Source organism: Sardina pilchardus, chromosome 10, assembly GCF_963854185.1.
Source record: "Sardina pilchardus chromosome 10, fSarPil1.1, whole genome shotgun sequence".
In the NCBI taxonomy this organism is placed as follows: Eukaryota; Metazoa; Chordata; class Actinopteri; order Clupeiformes; family Clupeidae; genus Sardina; species Sardina pilchardus.
Window position 1 is genome coordinate 5,513,266 of NC_085003.1, and position 14,461 is coordinate 5,527,726.

At 46.5% G+C, this 14,461-nt stretch overlaps 2 protein-coding genes across 4 annotated transcripts in view; one reads left to right on the top strand and one right to left on the bottom strand.

Annotated features, from left to right (window-relative positions):
* Positions 1-202: 202 nt before the first annotated feature.
* On the top strand, positions 203-10,896 carry c10h15orf39 (chromosome 10 C15orf39 homolog). 2 transcript variants are annotated; one of them, XR_009940383.1, is made up of 4 exons: positions 203-409; positions 4,541-7,792; positions 8,471-9,104; positions 10,746-10,896. XR_009940383.1 is itself a non-coding variant. In XM_062547052.1 (4 exons), exons 2-4 carry the CDS (start codon positions 4,549-4,551, stop codon positions 10,749-10,751), a joined length of 3,288 nt encoding a protein of 1,095 aa, XP_062403036.1. In that variant the 5' UTR covers positions 203-409; positions 4,541-4,548; the 3' UTR covers positions 10,752-10,896. The 2 variants fall into 2 exon arrangements, 1 of the variants encoding a protein (XP_062403036.1); XM_062547052.1 differs by having other exon boundaries at positions 9,067-9,104.
* Positions 10,897-13,766: 2,870 nt separating this feature from the next.
* Positions 13,767-14,461, bottom strand: part of arih1 (ariadne ubiquitin-conjugating enzyme E2 binding protein homolog 1 (Drosophila)) — a 24,558-nt gene continuing 23,863 nt past the window's right edge. For both annotated transcript variants that reach the window (XM_062546696.1, XM_062546695.1), the window contains exon 14: positions 13,767-14,461. This exon is cut by the window's right edge and continues 2,557 nt beyond it. The gene's annotated coding sequence lies outside the window, so the exon portion shown is untranslated.

Consider the following 14,461-nt stretch of genomic DNA (forward strand, 5'->3'; position numbering starts at 1 on the left):
ATCTCAGACAGAGAAAAAGTAAAGAAAAATAGGCTACCATGCGCTAACAACGCTCAGAACACCTCGAAGGTTGCATTCGCTTTTTAAAATTAACCTACTTGGTATGAAGATCATTAATTCATGACGTGACATGAATCCTTGACCCCGCCTTCTCTCTCTTGTGTCTCTTGGCTGTTGAGCAACTCGTCAAATTGGAGGACTTTGAGCGCGCATGCTGTGCAAAACACGGCTGAGAATGGAACAGCCTTCCTGTGACGAGACTGTCTGACATGGAAACGCCGCATTCTTTTGTTTTTGAGTGAAGGAATTAATTAATTAGGCCTACGCGATACTTATATTTAGTTGTCTCAATGTCTTGGTACAATGAGATATGGTTTGAGACATAAGCAATAGCTTAACCATCATTCAGGTAAGGATCAAGTAAATGCTTTCTGACTAATTCGGATGTTAGTCACAGTGTGAATCTTACTCTGAACCTAGCTGCTAGACCTTTTCCTTTGTGCTTGTTAGTATACTGTTGCCTGCGGTTTGTTAGAGAATGTGTGTGGACAAATTAATTTCCTTTGCGGCCAAACTGCTAAATAAGTTTCAAAGGCGTGCGTCTCCTATAACCACGTGAGTAACGTTAACGCTACACATGCATGCATGCATACAAGGAGGACGTCTGAGGGAAATTTGGTATTTTCGTAAAGTTTAAACGAGTCAAATAATTTGTCAAGATAACGATCACAATTGTGATTTTCCGGTCTAAGTGTTTTCTTGTTTGTTGGTTCTGCGATAGAAACGAAAATCAACACAACAAAGTCGTGGCAAGTTGGTGGCCAAAACGTATACTGACCGGCAGAGTGATGTAAACGTTGTTAGCTAGTAATATTTGCATATAGTCTTTCTAGCACACAGGTAAGCTACATGCAAAAGACATTTGCTTTTTGCATTTTATCACTGTAGGCTACGTCAAATTGTAGACTACACTATTAGTCAGTAAAATTGCCAGCCGATTTTGTTGGGGCTTCGGCCCTGAATGTTTTGAGTGTAGCGTAGCCCCGAATAATATATCCCATCAGTTGACTAACATATTATGAAACCGTAGTTCCGATCATTAAACCTTGAGATGCAATGGAACACTATCAAACATACAAGCAGTAGGGTTGGACATGCATGGCATTGTTTGCGTTTGGTTATAAGGAAATCATAAAGGCAACAAGGACGAGTAATGCAGCTCTCGTTATTTACAAAATCAAGTTAGTTTATCAGCCTGCCCTGCACTCACTGACCAAACGGTTCTGGCCTGTAGGCCTACCTTTGCCTTTGTAGAAAGGAATTAGTGAGTCTTCAATTATTCGTTGTTCTTATGCTAAGCATAACAGAAAGCAACAGGTCATCCTTTAATTGTCAAAATATTATAGTCCATATAATGCAATCAATATGGTGCAAAGGCTATTAGTCGGTGAATGAATGTATCAAACGTGAAACTGGAATAATGAGAACCGTTTAGGCTCTGGCTAAACCCCGAATGTTTTCAACCGCAATTAAGCGACGCCCGAGTCACCGGTTTTGGCATACTAATAGGCCACCTCTTTTCAGTGCTAGGCAAGATTTAGGAAGCAGAGATGACGTTTGTTTATATTTTGATCTATGCCGGGTTTCATTATAACAGGCGGTTGTGGTTCAAATGGGATAATGGCTCTGAAGTCTGAACGCAGTCTGCCCCTCTGTCTTAACTTTCTGCTAGTGTGGATTCTTCAGTGCAACTCAAGCTAAAAAAATAATCAGTGAAAATGAAAACCTCTCCAGGATATAGCTCGAGCTTGCACCTGAATATGAGAGCAAAGATCCAGAGGCAGGTCTGGGAATTAAAGCACATTAACACCCAGTTGTTAAGCCAGTAGCCAAAATATCAGAATAATTGGCCTTTGCATCAAACTCATGCTTGACATTTAAGTGTATCAAAATGGAGAAGAGCTCTAGATGAAGAGAACAGTGGTGTGTGTGTGTGTGTGTGTGTGTGTGTGTGTGTGTGTGTGTGTGTGTGTTGTGGGCGGGGGACTAAGTGAGAAGGAAAGTAGTACAAAGACAATTCACATGAGCATGAGAAATGGCAGCTAGAGTGATTAGTTAGATACAGCACAAAGCCTTCAGAGTGAAAATGTCACAGTTCACTGGTAGGTAGGCATACTGTTCATTTTAGTCAATCTTTGTTAATTTCACACCAGACTTGAAAGTTGTCGTGACTTACTGTATTACACAGAGCCATCAACTTTGATTTTCTCTGCACCCGGCCAGAACTGGTTAGAAATTATTAGCATTTTTGGAAGGAAGATTTTTTTTGTTTTGTTTTAGTTTACTTCACCGTATTTGTGAACAGTTTCTGTTTTTCTTCTAATCAACGTGACACTGACAAAGCACCATTATTGTGCAATTAACTAACATTTCACAATTGGAGATCACAGCGGCCAACCAGTTTGCATTCTGTCAGCTACACTTGCTGACATTTGATTCAGCAGTTCTGGTCACACTGCTGGCTAATGCATGAGTTACATAGTAAGGATGCTATAATGAAACTTCAGTGATTTCTATGGGGCAGAGGGGACCAGTGTCTTGAGGCTCTGTAGTTTATATGCTTTTGAGAACACACTGTATGGCCATAATGATTGTGTGTATTTCAGTTTAATATTTATATTCTGGGGGTTGCCAAGTATTGATGTTTCTCTTACAAGGCTTCATTATGAATGATGTTAGAGATTGGATTATCACCTCTCTCTAGAGAATGCTCGAAGACAAACAACAAAATGAGGAAAAATAGCCTGCATCATCAGGGCAGTCTGGCAGTATTTTCCCGCCTCTCTCATGATAGTCCCCAAGAGCCACGAAGAGGACTGTGCTATCTGAAAATTCTATTGTGACTATTGTCGCTTTCTTCATCCATCATTGCATCCAAGTGGCTGTGAAAATCTGAATATAATTTTAGTCAGAAATGTCAGAGGAGGTACTGCGGTCTTACCAAAAAGAGGTCATGATTCGAGTATCTCATGTAAGAGTTATTTACTCTTCTCTACTTGTTAAACCTGTGACACAGATCTCTTTATGGATTCATAACGGATACTCCCTTGTTTGTTTAGGACATTGGATAAATCATGATTCATGATGCTGCGTTTGTTCAAGCCTGACTAATGATCTTTTCTTGTACTGATTGTTTCCCCCTCATTTAAGTTGAGACAGTGAAGATGAACTCAGCAAAATAATCAGGAAACAAAAAAGTAGCCTATAATTAGATTGTGCATGTATAAAGTCATTGATGTTTGTGATACTTCATCAATACGCTGGCAGTGAATATTGATCATTTTTACTCAAACTTGCATACACTCAAAATGGATTCCACCACCAGTCTGATCTACTGATCACTGCTGAATGACCTCTAATGGTGGTGCTTTTCAAATGAATCAAGAGGAACTTGCATTGAAGAAGAAACTGTACTTTGTTGTTGTACTAATTCCAGCTTTTTCATAGGGTTATGTTTTGATTGATTTCAAGGCCATTCTGCATGCCGCTCACTCATCCTGATGTCAACACATCACAGGAAGCTGTGTTTGGTTGGGCGAGCCTCCTAACGGAAAATGGAAGTGGGTGTGATTCTGTTTGTGGTCGTTATCTCAGCCACACAGCGCACCTGTAAAGATGTGCCACGTCAAAGCATATTGTGCCACAGCTTGGGGGAGTGCACCACCGCTCCTCAGTGGGTAGACTTGTGTAGACTTGTGCACCCATAGTGACAGAGTACAGATTTTTTTTGAATGACCTTTCAAATAGGCCTTATGATATGATGAATTTATAGAAATGGGAAATCCAAGAACAGGTTGCATCTGAAAAACAGCACAGCTCTTGGCTCTATGGATAATGATGTCTTAGCATAATCCTAAAAAATAGCCATTGGTGCTGATATGGCATTCAGCCTGAACTTATAACTTGGCTACTACTACAATGACGACAACATCGATATACCCCAAATAAATGGTAATTGTCTTGGCTCAATAAATGGTGTTTGTTACAAGGTGCAACTGGCTGGTGAGAAATATAGTTTGGCTTGTTAGAGAAGTTTCTCGTGGTACCCGCCTTATCACATTTCAGTTTTGGACTGTGGCCATGAGTACATATGTGTTCTAAGTAATTATGTGTCATTGGCTGTTTTGATGGGCCTGGTGTGTTGCCAGTGGCCTGTTTTTTTTTTTCTTCTTCTTTTTTTCTCCTGGCTTTAAATTTCCAGGCCTGAAAAAAGTATTTTGTTTTAAAATGTAGAAAGTGGATGAAAGTGCAATCTTGTATTTTCTGTCTGAGGACATAGCTTTTTTTATTATTGTTGTCATTCCTTTGGTGTTTACACATTCTTTTCCTTCTGTTGTCTTTTTCCTCACTCTTCCCATTCTGTTCACAGCAGACACATTGAGATGCTATAGCCTAGGAATATTAAGGGATTTTGAGTTGACTACTTTATTCATTCTTTTTAAATGTAAAAAAACCAACACATTTTTATTCTGTTTTGCAGGTTTTGCCATGATCAGACCATCCCAGTTACCAGACAGCATGATGAGCAAGCCTGCCCAGGGCTTCATGGCCTCCGTGTCCCCGCGGCAGATGCTCGGGCTCGACGGGCCGCTGGGCACGATGGCTACGGCTCCCCTGGGGCGCCCCATGCTGGGCCCTCTCCCCAGGTACCCCCACAGTGAGGCACTGCAGTACAATGGCTCCTATTTCTCCTATCGCCTCTGCGGGCAAGAGGGGGGCGGGGGAGAGCACCCGTCGGCGTGGAGCCCCTCCGTGGCCTATCTGGGGAGCGGCAGCAGCAGCAGCAGCAGCAGCAGCAGGAGTCCCACAGTGCCCACGGCCGTCACAGAGGGCTCAATTACGAGTCCGATCGTTTACCGTCAAGAGAAGGTGTCGCTCCCGGCGGGCTGCAGTGGCTCTCCTCTGACCGTGGCGCAGGGGCTGGCTATGAAACGGAGGCATGTGGTATCAGGGTATTACCCTGACAGGAGCCAGGCCCAGTGCAGCAGCAGTAGTAGCAGCAGCAGCAGCAGCCCCAGCGTGGTAACACCTTCTGCTATGAGGCGTCAGGCGTTGGTAGGCGCTAACCTCTCCCCGCAGACGGAGGGCCCGGTGGGGCTGGCCGTACCCAAGCCGGTGTACGGTCACAACGCCTGCTGCTCGGACTTGCGCTGCACGGCCAACTACAGCACCATGGAGCAGGGCCTGCACCGGACGCCCGCAAACGTCTACGAGGACGAGTGGCTGATGGGGTACGGTGGTGCTGTGCCTCTCACTACGTCACGGAAGGACCTCGACATGCTGCTCGAGCAGAGAGGCTTGCATGCTGAGCCCCGTGCGGAGAGGGCGGCCGGAAAAGAGGTGGCCCCTGAGGAGTACTGTGACCTGGACACTTTCCTAAACCAGCGTGGACCGGTCTACAGCGATGTAAGTCACAGCAGCTATGCATGCAGTCCCACTAGCAGTGCGCCATTTATTGGTGCCCCCCCAGATCAGTGCCAGCGCTTTCAGTTCCCCTCCAAGGACTATCCCGGCTTACCTTCCTCCCATCCGCACATGTATGATCCGGCAGCGCTCGGTGCTCAGTACGGCGTTCCGCGGAAAGTGTACCCGGAGTACTCCCACGCTCCGAGCTACGTGCAGGTTCCCCAGCGCTCGAGGGTGTACTACCCTCCTCAGGATCACGCGGAGGTGGAGAAGGCGGGCGTGAGGAGGAAGTACAGCGACGGGACGCCCTCGCCGTCTCCAGAGCGACGGGACTCCTTGGGCTCTCCCGCCCAGTGTTCGCTCCCCCAGAACATCCCGCACCCCTCCGTCTTCGCCGGCCCTCCTGGGCACTGCCACATGCGTCTCCCCAGGCACCCGTTCACGCCCAGGAACTTTGACCACCTGGCCTACCGCCCTTACCAGCTGCATGTGAACGGTAGCCATCCAAAAGCCGCGCCCGTGAGGCCCCCCTCGTACCCGTACCCGCCGAGCCCTCTCCCGTCTCGCCCCCCGGAGAAGCCGCTCGACTACTCCGTGCACAGGGAGCAGCCGGGGTCGTCTCCGTGTCCGTTTCCAGTGCCTTCCAGTCAATCTGGAGTCGTGCCTCCCAAGCCTCAAACACTTGAACACGGCAGTCCGAAGTTACACCATGCAGGCAGTGTGAAGAGGCCTCTAAGTTACTACGTGGGCGCCTCACACTTCCCTGTGGATGTTAGCGGGAAATGCAGTGCTTCCGACAAGCAGGCGTTTGACACCTCCGACTCAAAGGTGCATTATGGGAACTTGTTGGCGAAAGCGAACTGTGAAAGACGGCTCAACACGAGGGACCAAGTATCCAGTGGTGATGCTGATGTGTATGAGGTGGAAGTGACCGCTAAAAAGCGGAAAAAGGTTGACGTGGTCCAGGAGGCCGCAGCCCTGCCTAAGCCAGCCCCGTCTCCACCAATGCCGGTCATCAACCAGGTGTTCAGCCTGGCCCCTTATAAGCTCTACTTAGAAGCTGCAGGCGTGCTGCCTGCGGTTAAGCGATGCAGTAGCTCCGAGGACTCTCCTCAACCACCTGGCACGCCCAAACAAGATCCCAAGAGTTCAGAGGGAAATGTGAAATACGAACGCGGTGACTCGCGTCACCGTTCTGTGGACTGTTCCGAGGAAACAACGGAAACGTTGCCTGTGAAAACGGAGAAAATTGACCATCCTAAGGAGGACACGGTAGAGGATAATCTTTGCGACAAAAAAATCATCAAGAGCGAGTCTTGCACGGATGCCACAGAAGGCAGGTCTCCTCTGAAAACGGATCAAAAGACAGACAGACGCTCTCCTATACTGGCTGAGGATGGCGTGCCAAAGTGTAAAGTTGAAATGACCTCAGGGCGCAACACGGAGACTAACCTTTCTTTCAATAAAAGCGCCAAAGACGTTGTGCCTGTGGTCAGACCTGCCGTGAACTCCTCAACGCCACCGGTGACCCTTGCCCTGAAATCAGTGCCTTCGCCCCAAGCGACCTCCATCCGAGTCGACCTCCAAAACATTCCCCCTCAGTGCCTGAAACTCTCCACCTACAACATTGTCCTGCCTGAGGTCCTGCGGACGTCGGTGAGGCCCGTCCCTCGGCCTCCGCTGCCGCCGCCGCCGCCACTCCTGAAATCCGCCTGCCTCCCGACGGCGCTCCAGTCCCCTGCTGACCCCGCGGTGGAGGCCTCCGTCCTCAGGCAGGCGCGCCACCAGTTCATGGAGCTGCATCTGTCTCTGTGCAGGCTCATCTACACCCTCGCCACGGAGACCCCTCCCCAAGAGCTCCGCGACTGGTTGTTCAAGATGGAGCTGGGCAACAAGACCACGTACCCGCCCGATAAGCACCAGCGGGTGGCCTCCATGGTGGGCGGCAGGGCGCGGGAGGTGTGGGCGAGGACTGGCGAGCGCTCCCTGCTTCTGCAGAAGGTCCTGGGCAAGCTGAAGGGCTACGAGACGCGAGGGGAGTGCCCGTTCCCGCACGTGATGCGGGCCGGCGGCATCTTCCTACCCATGCTGGTGGTGAAGGAGGGGCTGTTCCCCCAGGTGCACGGCACCTTCATCGACCAGGTGCTGCAGGAGCATCGGGTGGAGCTGCGGCCCACCACCCTCTCGGAGGAGAAGCACCTGACCCAGCTGCAGAAGCGCACCTGCTCATCCAAGCTCCGCAGGCTCCTGTCGCTCCGACACCTACCGGACATTTACGTCGACGTGCTCAACCTGTTTTACTACACCAGCGTATGTAAAGTCCTAGGTGAGTAAAGGCGGATTGACTTGCCAAATGTCTGTGCTTTGTTTAGGTGTTCATGCCTACAGTATCGCTATGGTAATGGCCAGCCTGGTGCTTGGAAGTCAAGTTCACTCTTCAGTGAGTAAGAATCAAGCGTAGTATTTCAGACTATTGTGAAAATGCAGCTGGCAGTTTCTTAGTTTGGTTCTGTTCCATAGTTTAAATAAACTACTTTGGCTAACAAACCAGGGCCAGTGAATGTTGACCGCATTATTGCTATTGGACATGCAGTGTGTAGATAAATAACCTTTTAGAATTCAAATAATCATTGCATCAACATGTAGCTGTCTGATCGTATTAGGACAGCATATTTCTGTTTAATGTAGCTGCTTAGTGTAGTATGGAGTATGTTTTTATCTGTTTAACAAGCTGTACAATTTCACAACAAGCTGTTATGCAATTTAGGGTGTAGGTCAAACCTAACACACACGCACTCAGTAATTTTTAGCTGATACACTAGCTCTGAATAATGTGAATTACTCAAAACAAGGCCTGTTGTTTGTGCATGTGTTCATGTAGAGATTTTATTCCAGTGACTTGCAGAAAATATTTTTTCCACTTATCGGCCTAATGGTTTGTCACTTACAAGTCTGCTGGACTATAACATACTAACTGACTCCCCCATCTCATTCTTTTGACCAGTCATGGATGGTGCAGAAAGGTCTCTTTTGTTCCGTTGACGCAACTGCCACTACCGACTTCATGTGAATCCTTGTGAACTTTATCAACTGCGATCAGCCATTTGCCTTGTTGCACTGATCAAATGCAAATCCAACTCTTTTTTTCCTTTGCGTGTGAAAACCATAACAAAAACAGCCAAGCCGAGCATTCAGTGCCGCTGTTCAGGGAGCGTTCGTTAGTACAGGTAGGCACTGCTAGGCAGGGCCGTGGGTCTGATACAGCTGGACTGTGACTGCAGTCAGGGTAACTTCTATGTGTGAAGGCTGTTTATGCAAAGCATTTGAAATGGATGCTCTGTAGGATGGAGTGGAAACTATGAGTTACTGGACAATATTGAGTGTATAAGACAAAGACAAAAGGTTTGGTAATGGTCCTGTCATCATTCAGGCAGGCAGTCAAATGCAGTAAGTTATGCAGTAGTCAAGAGATGTAAAGGTTGAAAACCACTGCATGTTTCTCTTAAGTTATCCATGTTTTATTTTATAATAATATAATTTATGTTTTGCATGTTGTTTTTGTTTTGAATTCCATCTCTGTATACATTTTCTTTTTCGCAGATTCCACTTCCCATGTTGCTGCCAAAAAGACACCTCAGGTATCTCTCCTCTCTCTGCTTTCTGTGTTCGCCATGTTGCTAAGCAGCTCTCAAACAGCTAAACAGTCGCTTTTTGAGCCACCCTGTCCATTTCTAAACAAGGAGACTGGACTCCATAGATGCAAACTAGTGGCAGACGCTGGTGCTAGCGGTTGGACCCCTATATAGCCTAGTTTGGTTGGTTAGACCGCAGTAGCACACATTTGAAAGTTGTGACTCAAGCTGAGGGTGGCGTAGGGGATTTTGAGATAAAAATAAAGATCCTGCCAGGGAAGGAAATGACTGACGCAAGTTCAGGACCTTGGCATCCGCGGTCTGCAAGTCTTTCGGCTCCATGGGTCGGAACAGGAAGACTCACCTTGTAGTTCGCCACATTCAGATTCAGCTGTTCATATCTGCACACTTTTCACTCCACTGCACAGATGGCAACACGGGCCTCTTGTTGGTGCAGTGAGGGGCGTAAGTTCTGTTGTGAGACTTTTGAGTGCGTAGCTGTATAACTTTAGGAATATTGTAGCATTTTAGTAGTAGAACTTAAAATAAGAACGTGAGAACAAGACGAGTATAATAAGCAAAAGTTTTGACCACAATCGTTAAAGCCAGATTTAGATTATTCTATTAAATTTGTTATATTGATATAGCGCCATATCATTTGTCTCAAGGTGCTTAGGATAACCCCCACGCAAAGTACAAAGGTCGCACATATGGATTGTGTTGATTGCCTCCTTAGACATACTCAGCCCAGATGCATGTTAGTTATACGAGGTAAGGTTTACTGAATAAATCTGTTAAATGAACGACACATGTTGCAAAAGATGCCCTTTAAGTTGTCTGCATTCAAAATCTAAGAATATATCCCAGTTTCCCTACCATTCCTCTACACTCTTTCTCTTATTAAGGCTTTTTCTCACAGCTTTCACTCTTTTCAAGCGTAGTGCTCAACAGTTGTGTTTCTAATCCACACGCTTTATAGTGGCCTTGGCCTTGTTGGTATGCAGGTCTGCGCTCATTACTACAGCAAGAGATACGTGCTGTTGTGTCTAAAAATGAAGTTGCATGCAGGTGTTTTACTTTCTGGGTTAGCAGGTCTGTGAAGACCATTAAAGGCATCCTGTGTTAACTTGTCACAGGGAAAATCACGCGCATTGCGCAACCATAGCCTAGCCGTCTGGATTGAACCAGCCTTGCAACTTGCTCTTTCCTGACCTGATAATTACTCTCCTAAAACTGCATTGGATGCCTTTAAAGCAGCTGATCATGTTTTGCCATGTGCTTGTCTGACTCAACTGTGTTAATGCTGTTTGCCACATTGCTTTCAGTTGCTGCCCATGTAATGGAATGCATGCTCCAGTTTTGTACCGCTATCAATGAAGCGTGCATGCACAGGTTTTTGGTATTTTCCAAAGGACTGAATTGCTGGTGTGTGAAGTGTGTAGAGCCATAATAAACTGCACAGCTATCTTGTACACCTAACGTTAACACAGAATGCTGGATATGACCTACATCTGGTGATTGCCTCACAGTTGACCCTTGAACTAAGTCTTACTTGGCTGATGCAAATAAACAACCATTAATGACATCATTCATGTTTCCATTGGTTGTTTACTCAGAGGTGTGACAACTTATCTTGTTGTTTTTCAGATTTAGTGCCTGATGTGTCAATCAAGACCGAACCAGAGAATCTCTTTGAAGGAAAAGGCACCTTGGGGAATTCACCTCCCTCCTGCTGTCCTGAGGAGTCTCCACCAGATTCTAAAAGCATTCAGGGCCCTGAGGGGGTCTGTTTCATGGTGAAGCAGGAACCTGAGGAAAGCGATATTGGTGTGCCTTCAGGGAGCAGGGAGAAGGAACAAGAGATTGTAGAGGAATCGGAGAATATGGAGGAACCCATGCGTTGGACCATAGTGAATTCTTTGGCTGGGGGAGAAGAGGAGGTGGCTTGGGAAGTGTGCACCACCGACTGCAAGGAGGGGCTGAACATTAAAGTGGAGATGGTCCCAGAGGAACAGGAGGCGCAGCACCAGCAAGAGGAGGAGCAGGAGGAGAAGAAAGAGGAGGAACAGGAGCAGGGAGAGGAGTTGGGGAGCCACTGGGGTGGTCCAGTGTCCTCGGACGAAACCTGCTCCGGGCACAGTGATGCTGAAACAGCCGAGATGAACAGTGTGTACACCCGGTCCCGCTGCAGCTCGTCCTCGTCCTTGAACAACTCCTCTACGTCGGCCAAAACACAAGGGGCCGTCAGGAGCCATCCTGGGATGATCCTCAAACTCAGGAAGGTCTCGGGCGGTGGGGGAGCGCACAGCAGTGAGGCGTATTACCAGGCCGTCTCGGACATGACTGACCCCACTGTGGAGGGGAAGGGTGAGCCCCAGCGATGCTGGGACGGAGACAATCGGCGAAAGAGGGACCGGGACAAGCATCAAAAGCGCAACGGGAGACCCAAAGACCACCAGCGAGAGCGAGATGAGTGTGGACACTGGGAGGAGAGGAGGAGAAGGAGGGAGAGGGAGGGGAGGAGGAGGAGGAGGCGTAAGGAACAGAGTCGCTCCAGGAGGAGAGAGAGGAGGGAGAGGAGACTCAAGAGACGCCTCCGAGCATGCGTCCTCCCCCTCACTGACACCCTGCCCTCCCAAGACCGCTCTGCCCTCCCAAAGATCCGCTACTGCCCCTTCCTGTCCACGTGCCACCGCTCGGATCGGCGCCGGCGCTGGGTCCTGCGTTCGGCCGTGCAGTCGGCCCAGCAGGCCATGCAGAGCACTTCCCTCCCAGACCTGGTGGGTAGGCGCATCCGCCACCTTTACGAGGAGAAGGACAAGTCGGAAGTTTGGTACCACGGAGTGGTCCTCCGCGTCCATGAGCCCCACCCCAACCCCCTGCAGACTGTGTTCGAGGTCAAGTACGACAGCGAGCCCGAGTGGAGATATTACCTGGAGCTGCTTGTGGATTACCAGAAGGGCTGGCTAAAGGTGGACGACTTTTAGCAAACTTTTGGTGTGTGTGTGTGTGTGTGTGTGTGTGTGTGTGTGTGTGTGTGGCCTGTTGTGTGAATCTGAGTGGCAACTTGTCAGGAATACCTCGTTCACATAGTGCCTTCTTGTTACCTCGATCAGGCAAACGGTTTTAATGTGTAAATGATACTGTTTACTGCAATCTTCACATTGAGCATTAACTTCATCCTTTACTTGAGACCTCGACTTCTGCTGGATTTGAAGTGATATCATTGGGTGATAGTTTATCATTCTTGTGAATGATAATCATTTTACTCCTGTGTAAGGAACAATATTGTCACTTTTATATGAACAGTACTTTGTGAAATATTGCTTAAAGTTTTTACATGGTCTATTTGATCTGATATTTTGTGATTTTTACCAAACTTGATGTTTTTTTTTACCAATTGTCTGTCCTTTTAAAATGGGGTGCGAGAGAACCCTGGGGAAATCCCCATCTTATTAGGGAAAGGAATGGAAAAAATCTATATGTGGTGCCATTCAAATGTTTCCACTGTCTGGCTGTATCTTTATCCAAATTGATTACTGGTTCATCTGTAATCATAATTTTGCACTCATCATGTTCATGTCATGAAAAAAACATGTGTTCTAGTGTGCTTTATCAAATGTGACTTGTCAATTGAACATGCCAGCTCATGCAATTCCAATGGTCCTCTCTGGTCCTGTCCAGTGTCATGGATATGGCTCGCCAGGAGTCTGATGATTCTAAGTGAATTGAGATCTTCTTGGACAGAAGTAGTCTGTTTAAATGAAGTAGGTCTCCCTTGTATTCATTCTAAAATGACCAAATTGCGCGAGAACAACAGTAGTCTTTTAAGGGGACTGGTGTGGAAGCTGAACTAGTCGATTTGAAAAGACTCAGCTGGAAATGATGTGATTCACAGTGCTACTGAGAACAAGCTCTCCTCTTGTTTTATCCAATGTGTACAGGTAGGCTACATGTTAGATGCTTTCAATTAAGTTATTTGTTTTCAACTTTAAGTGACCAAATGGTTTGTAAAAAAAACATTCTCTCTTTTTACATAACGTGTTTTGTACAATAAAATAACCTTCTTGGTCTTCAGTGTGCCTTTTTTCCCCCTCCGAGTGATTAATGTCCTGCGCTCGAGCTCCCTCTTCTGGTAGAGTACTGCCAGTAACAATTATGTTATGATTATGGATTTTATCAGGTCCCATCTCACAGGTGTAGAAAATCAAGCACCTAGATTATGAATGCAGACTGCATGGTGCTTGATTAACTCACCTGTGGAAAGGGACCTGATGAAATCCATGACTAGCATTTAGCAGCTCAAAATGTTTTCTGCCCTTGCGTGTAGACTATGCTTTTGAAGTCCGATTTAATAAAGTTGGCCGTACGCCATCAGAAACAAAACCTTGCAATAAGTTGGGCACAACACATGTGTCAGTCATTACCACTGTTTTTTTCCCCACTACTTAATGCAGGCGAAGTATAAGTGCATCACATTATACATAGTAAGTTGTGCATCCACGTTAAATATTAAACGTTCTAATGTTACAGCGCTCGCGGAGCTCGGGTAAGGTAGATCTTGGCGCCAGTAAAGCCTTTGTAGGCTACAGTAAGTAAAGTTCCCCTAGGCCTACTCACCCAGAGCTGAGGAAACTGGAATCGGCCACAACATGCACAAGTCAAATAAACATTTGCAACATTTTTGCACTTTAATGTTTTCTCCAAAACAGACAACTAATTTCCTCCACATTTGTACACTATGTATATAAGAAATCAAACAATTTAATAGCATAAAGAAAAGATATATGTAGAAAAGTATTAAAAGTTTTTTTTTTGGATGTCTTAATCAGATGGACGTAGCTGCTTTTTGTATCTGTGAATGTTTTAAATCGCAATATTCATGAACTACGGGGACATGACCCAACAGACAGCTTTGAGAAGCCTCATGTCGGCTAGAGCGACACCTGGCTGTGGGAAAGGGAGACAGCCAACAAACAATTGCACATCTTCATATAACCCTACATATTCCCCCAAGTATTTACTGGTAGGACAGTGGGATAAACAAAACAAAAACAAGTTGCCAAACATGAAAATGCATCACCAAGGTCACACTGATGCAATTCGAGTAAAATATTATCATTTTTAATAATTATTTCATTTTAGATCGAAGTTCCAGCTGTTGTAGTTCATCTAAATAATAGATGAGTCCTTAATATCTCACCCCACACAAACATCTGGAAGACCACCTTGAGATCAGAGCCATGGGATTCCACTTTGCCTTAATGTTTAACATCATAGTATACAAAACACAGCCTACTCTAATTGTCCACACTTACCCCCTTCCCCTAAACAGACTATTTGACATTTGTTTTAATTGATAA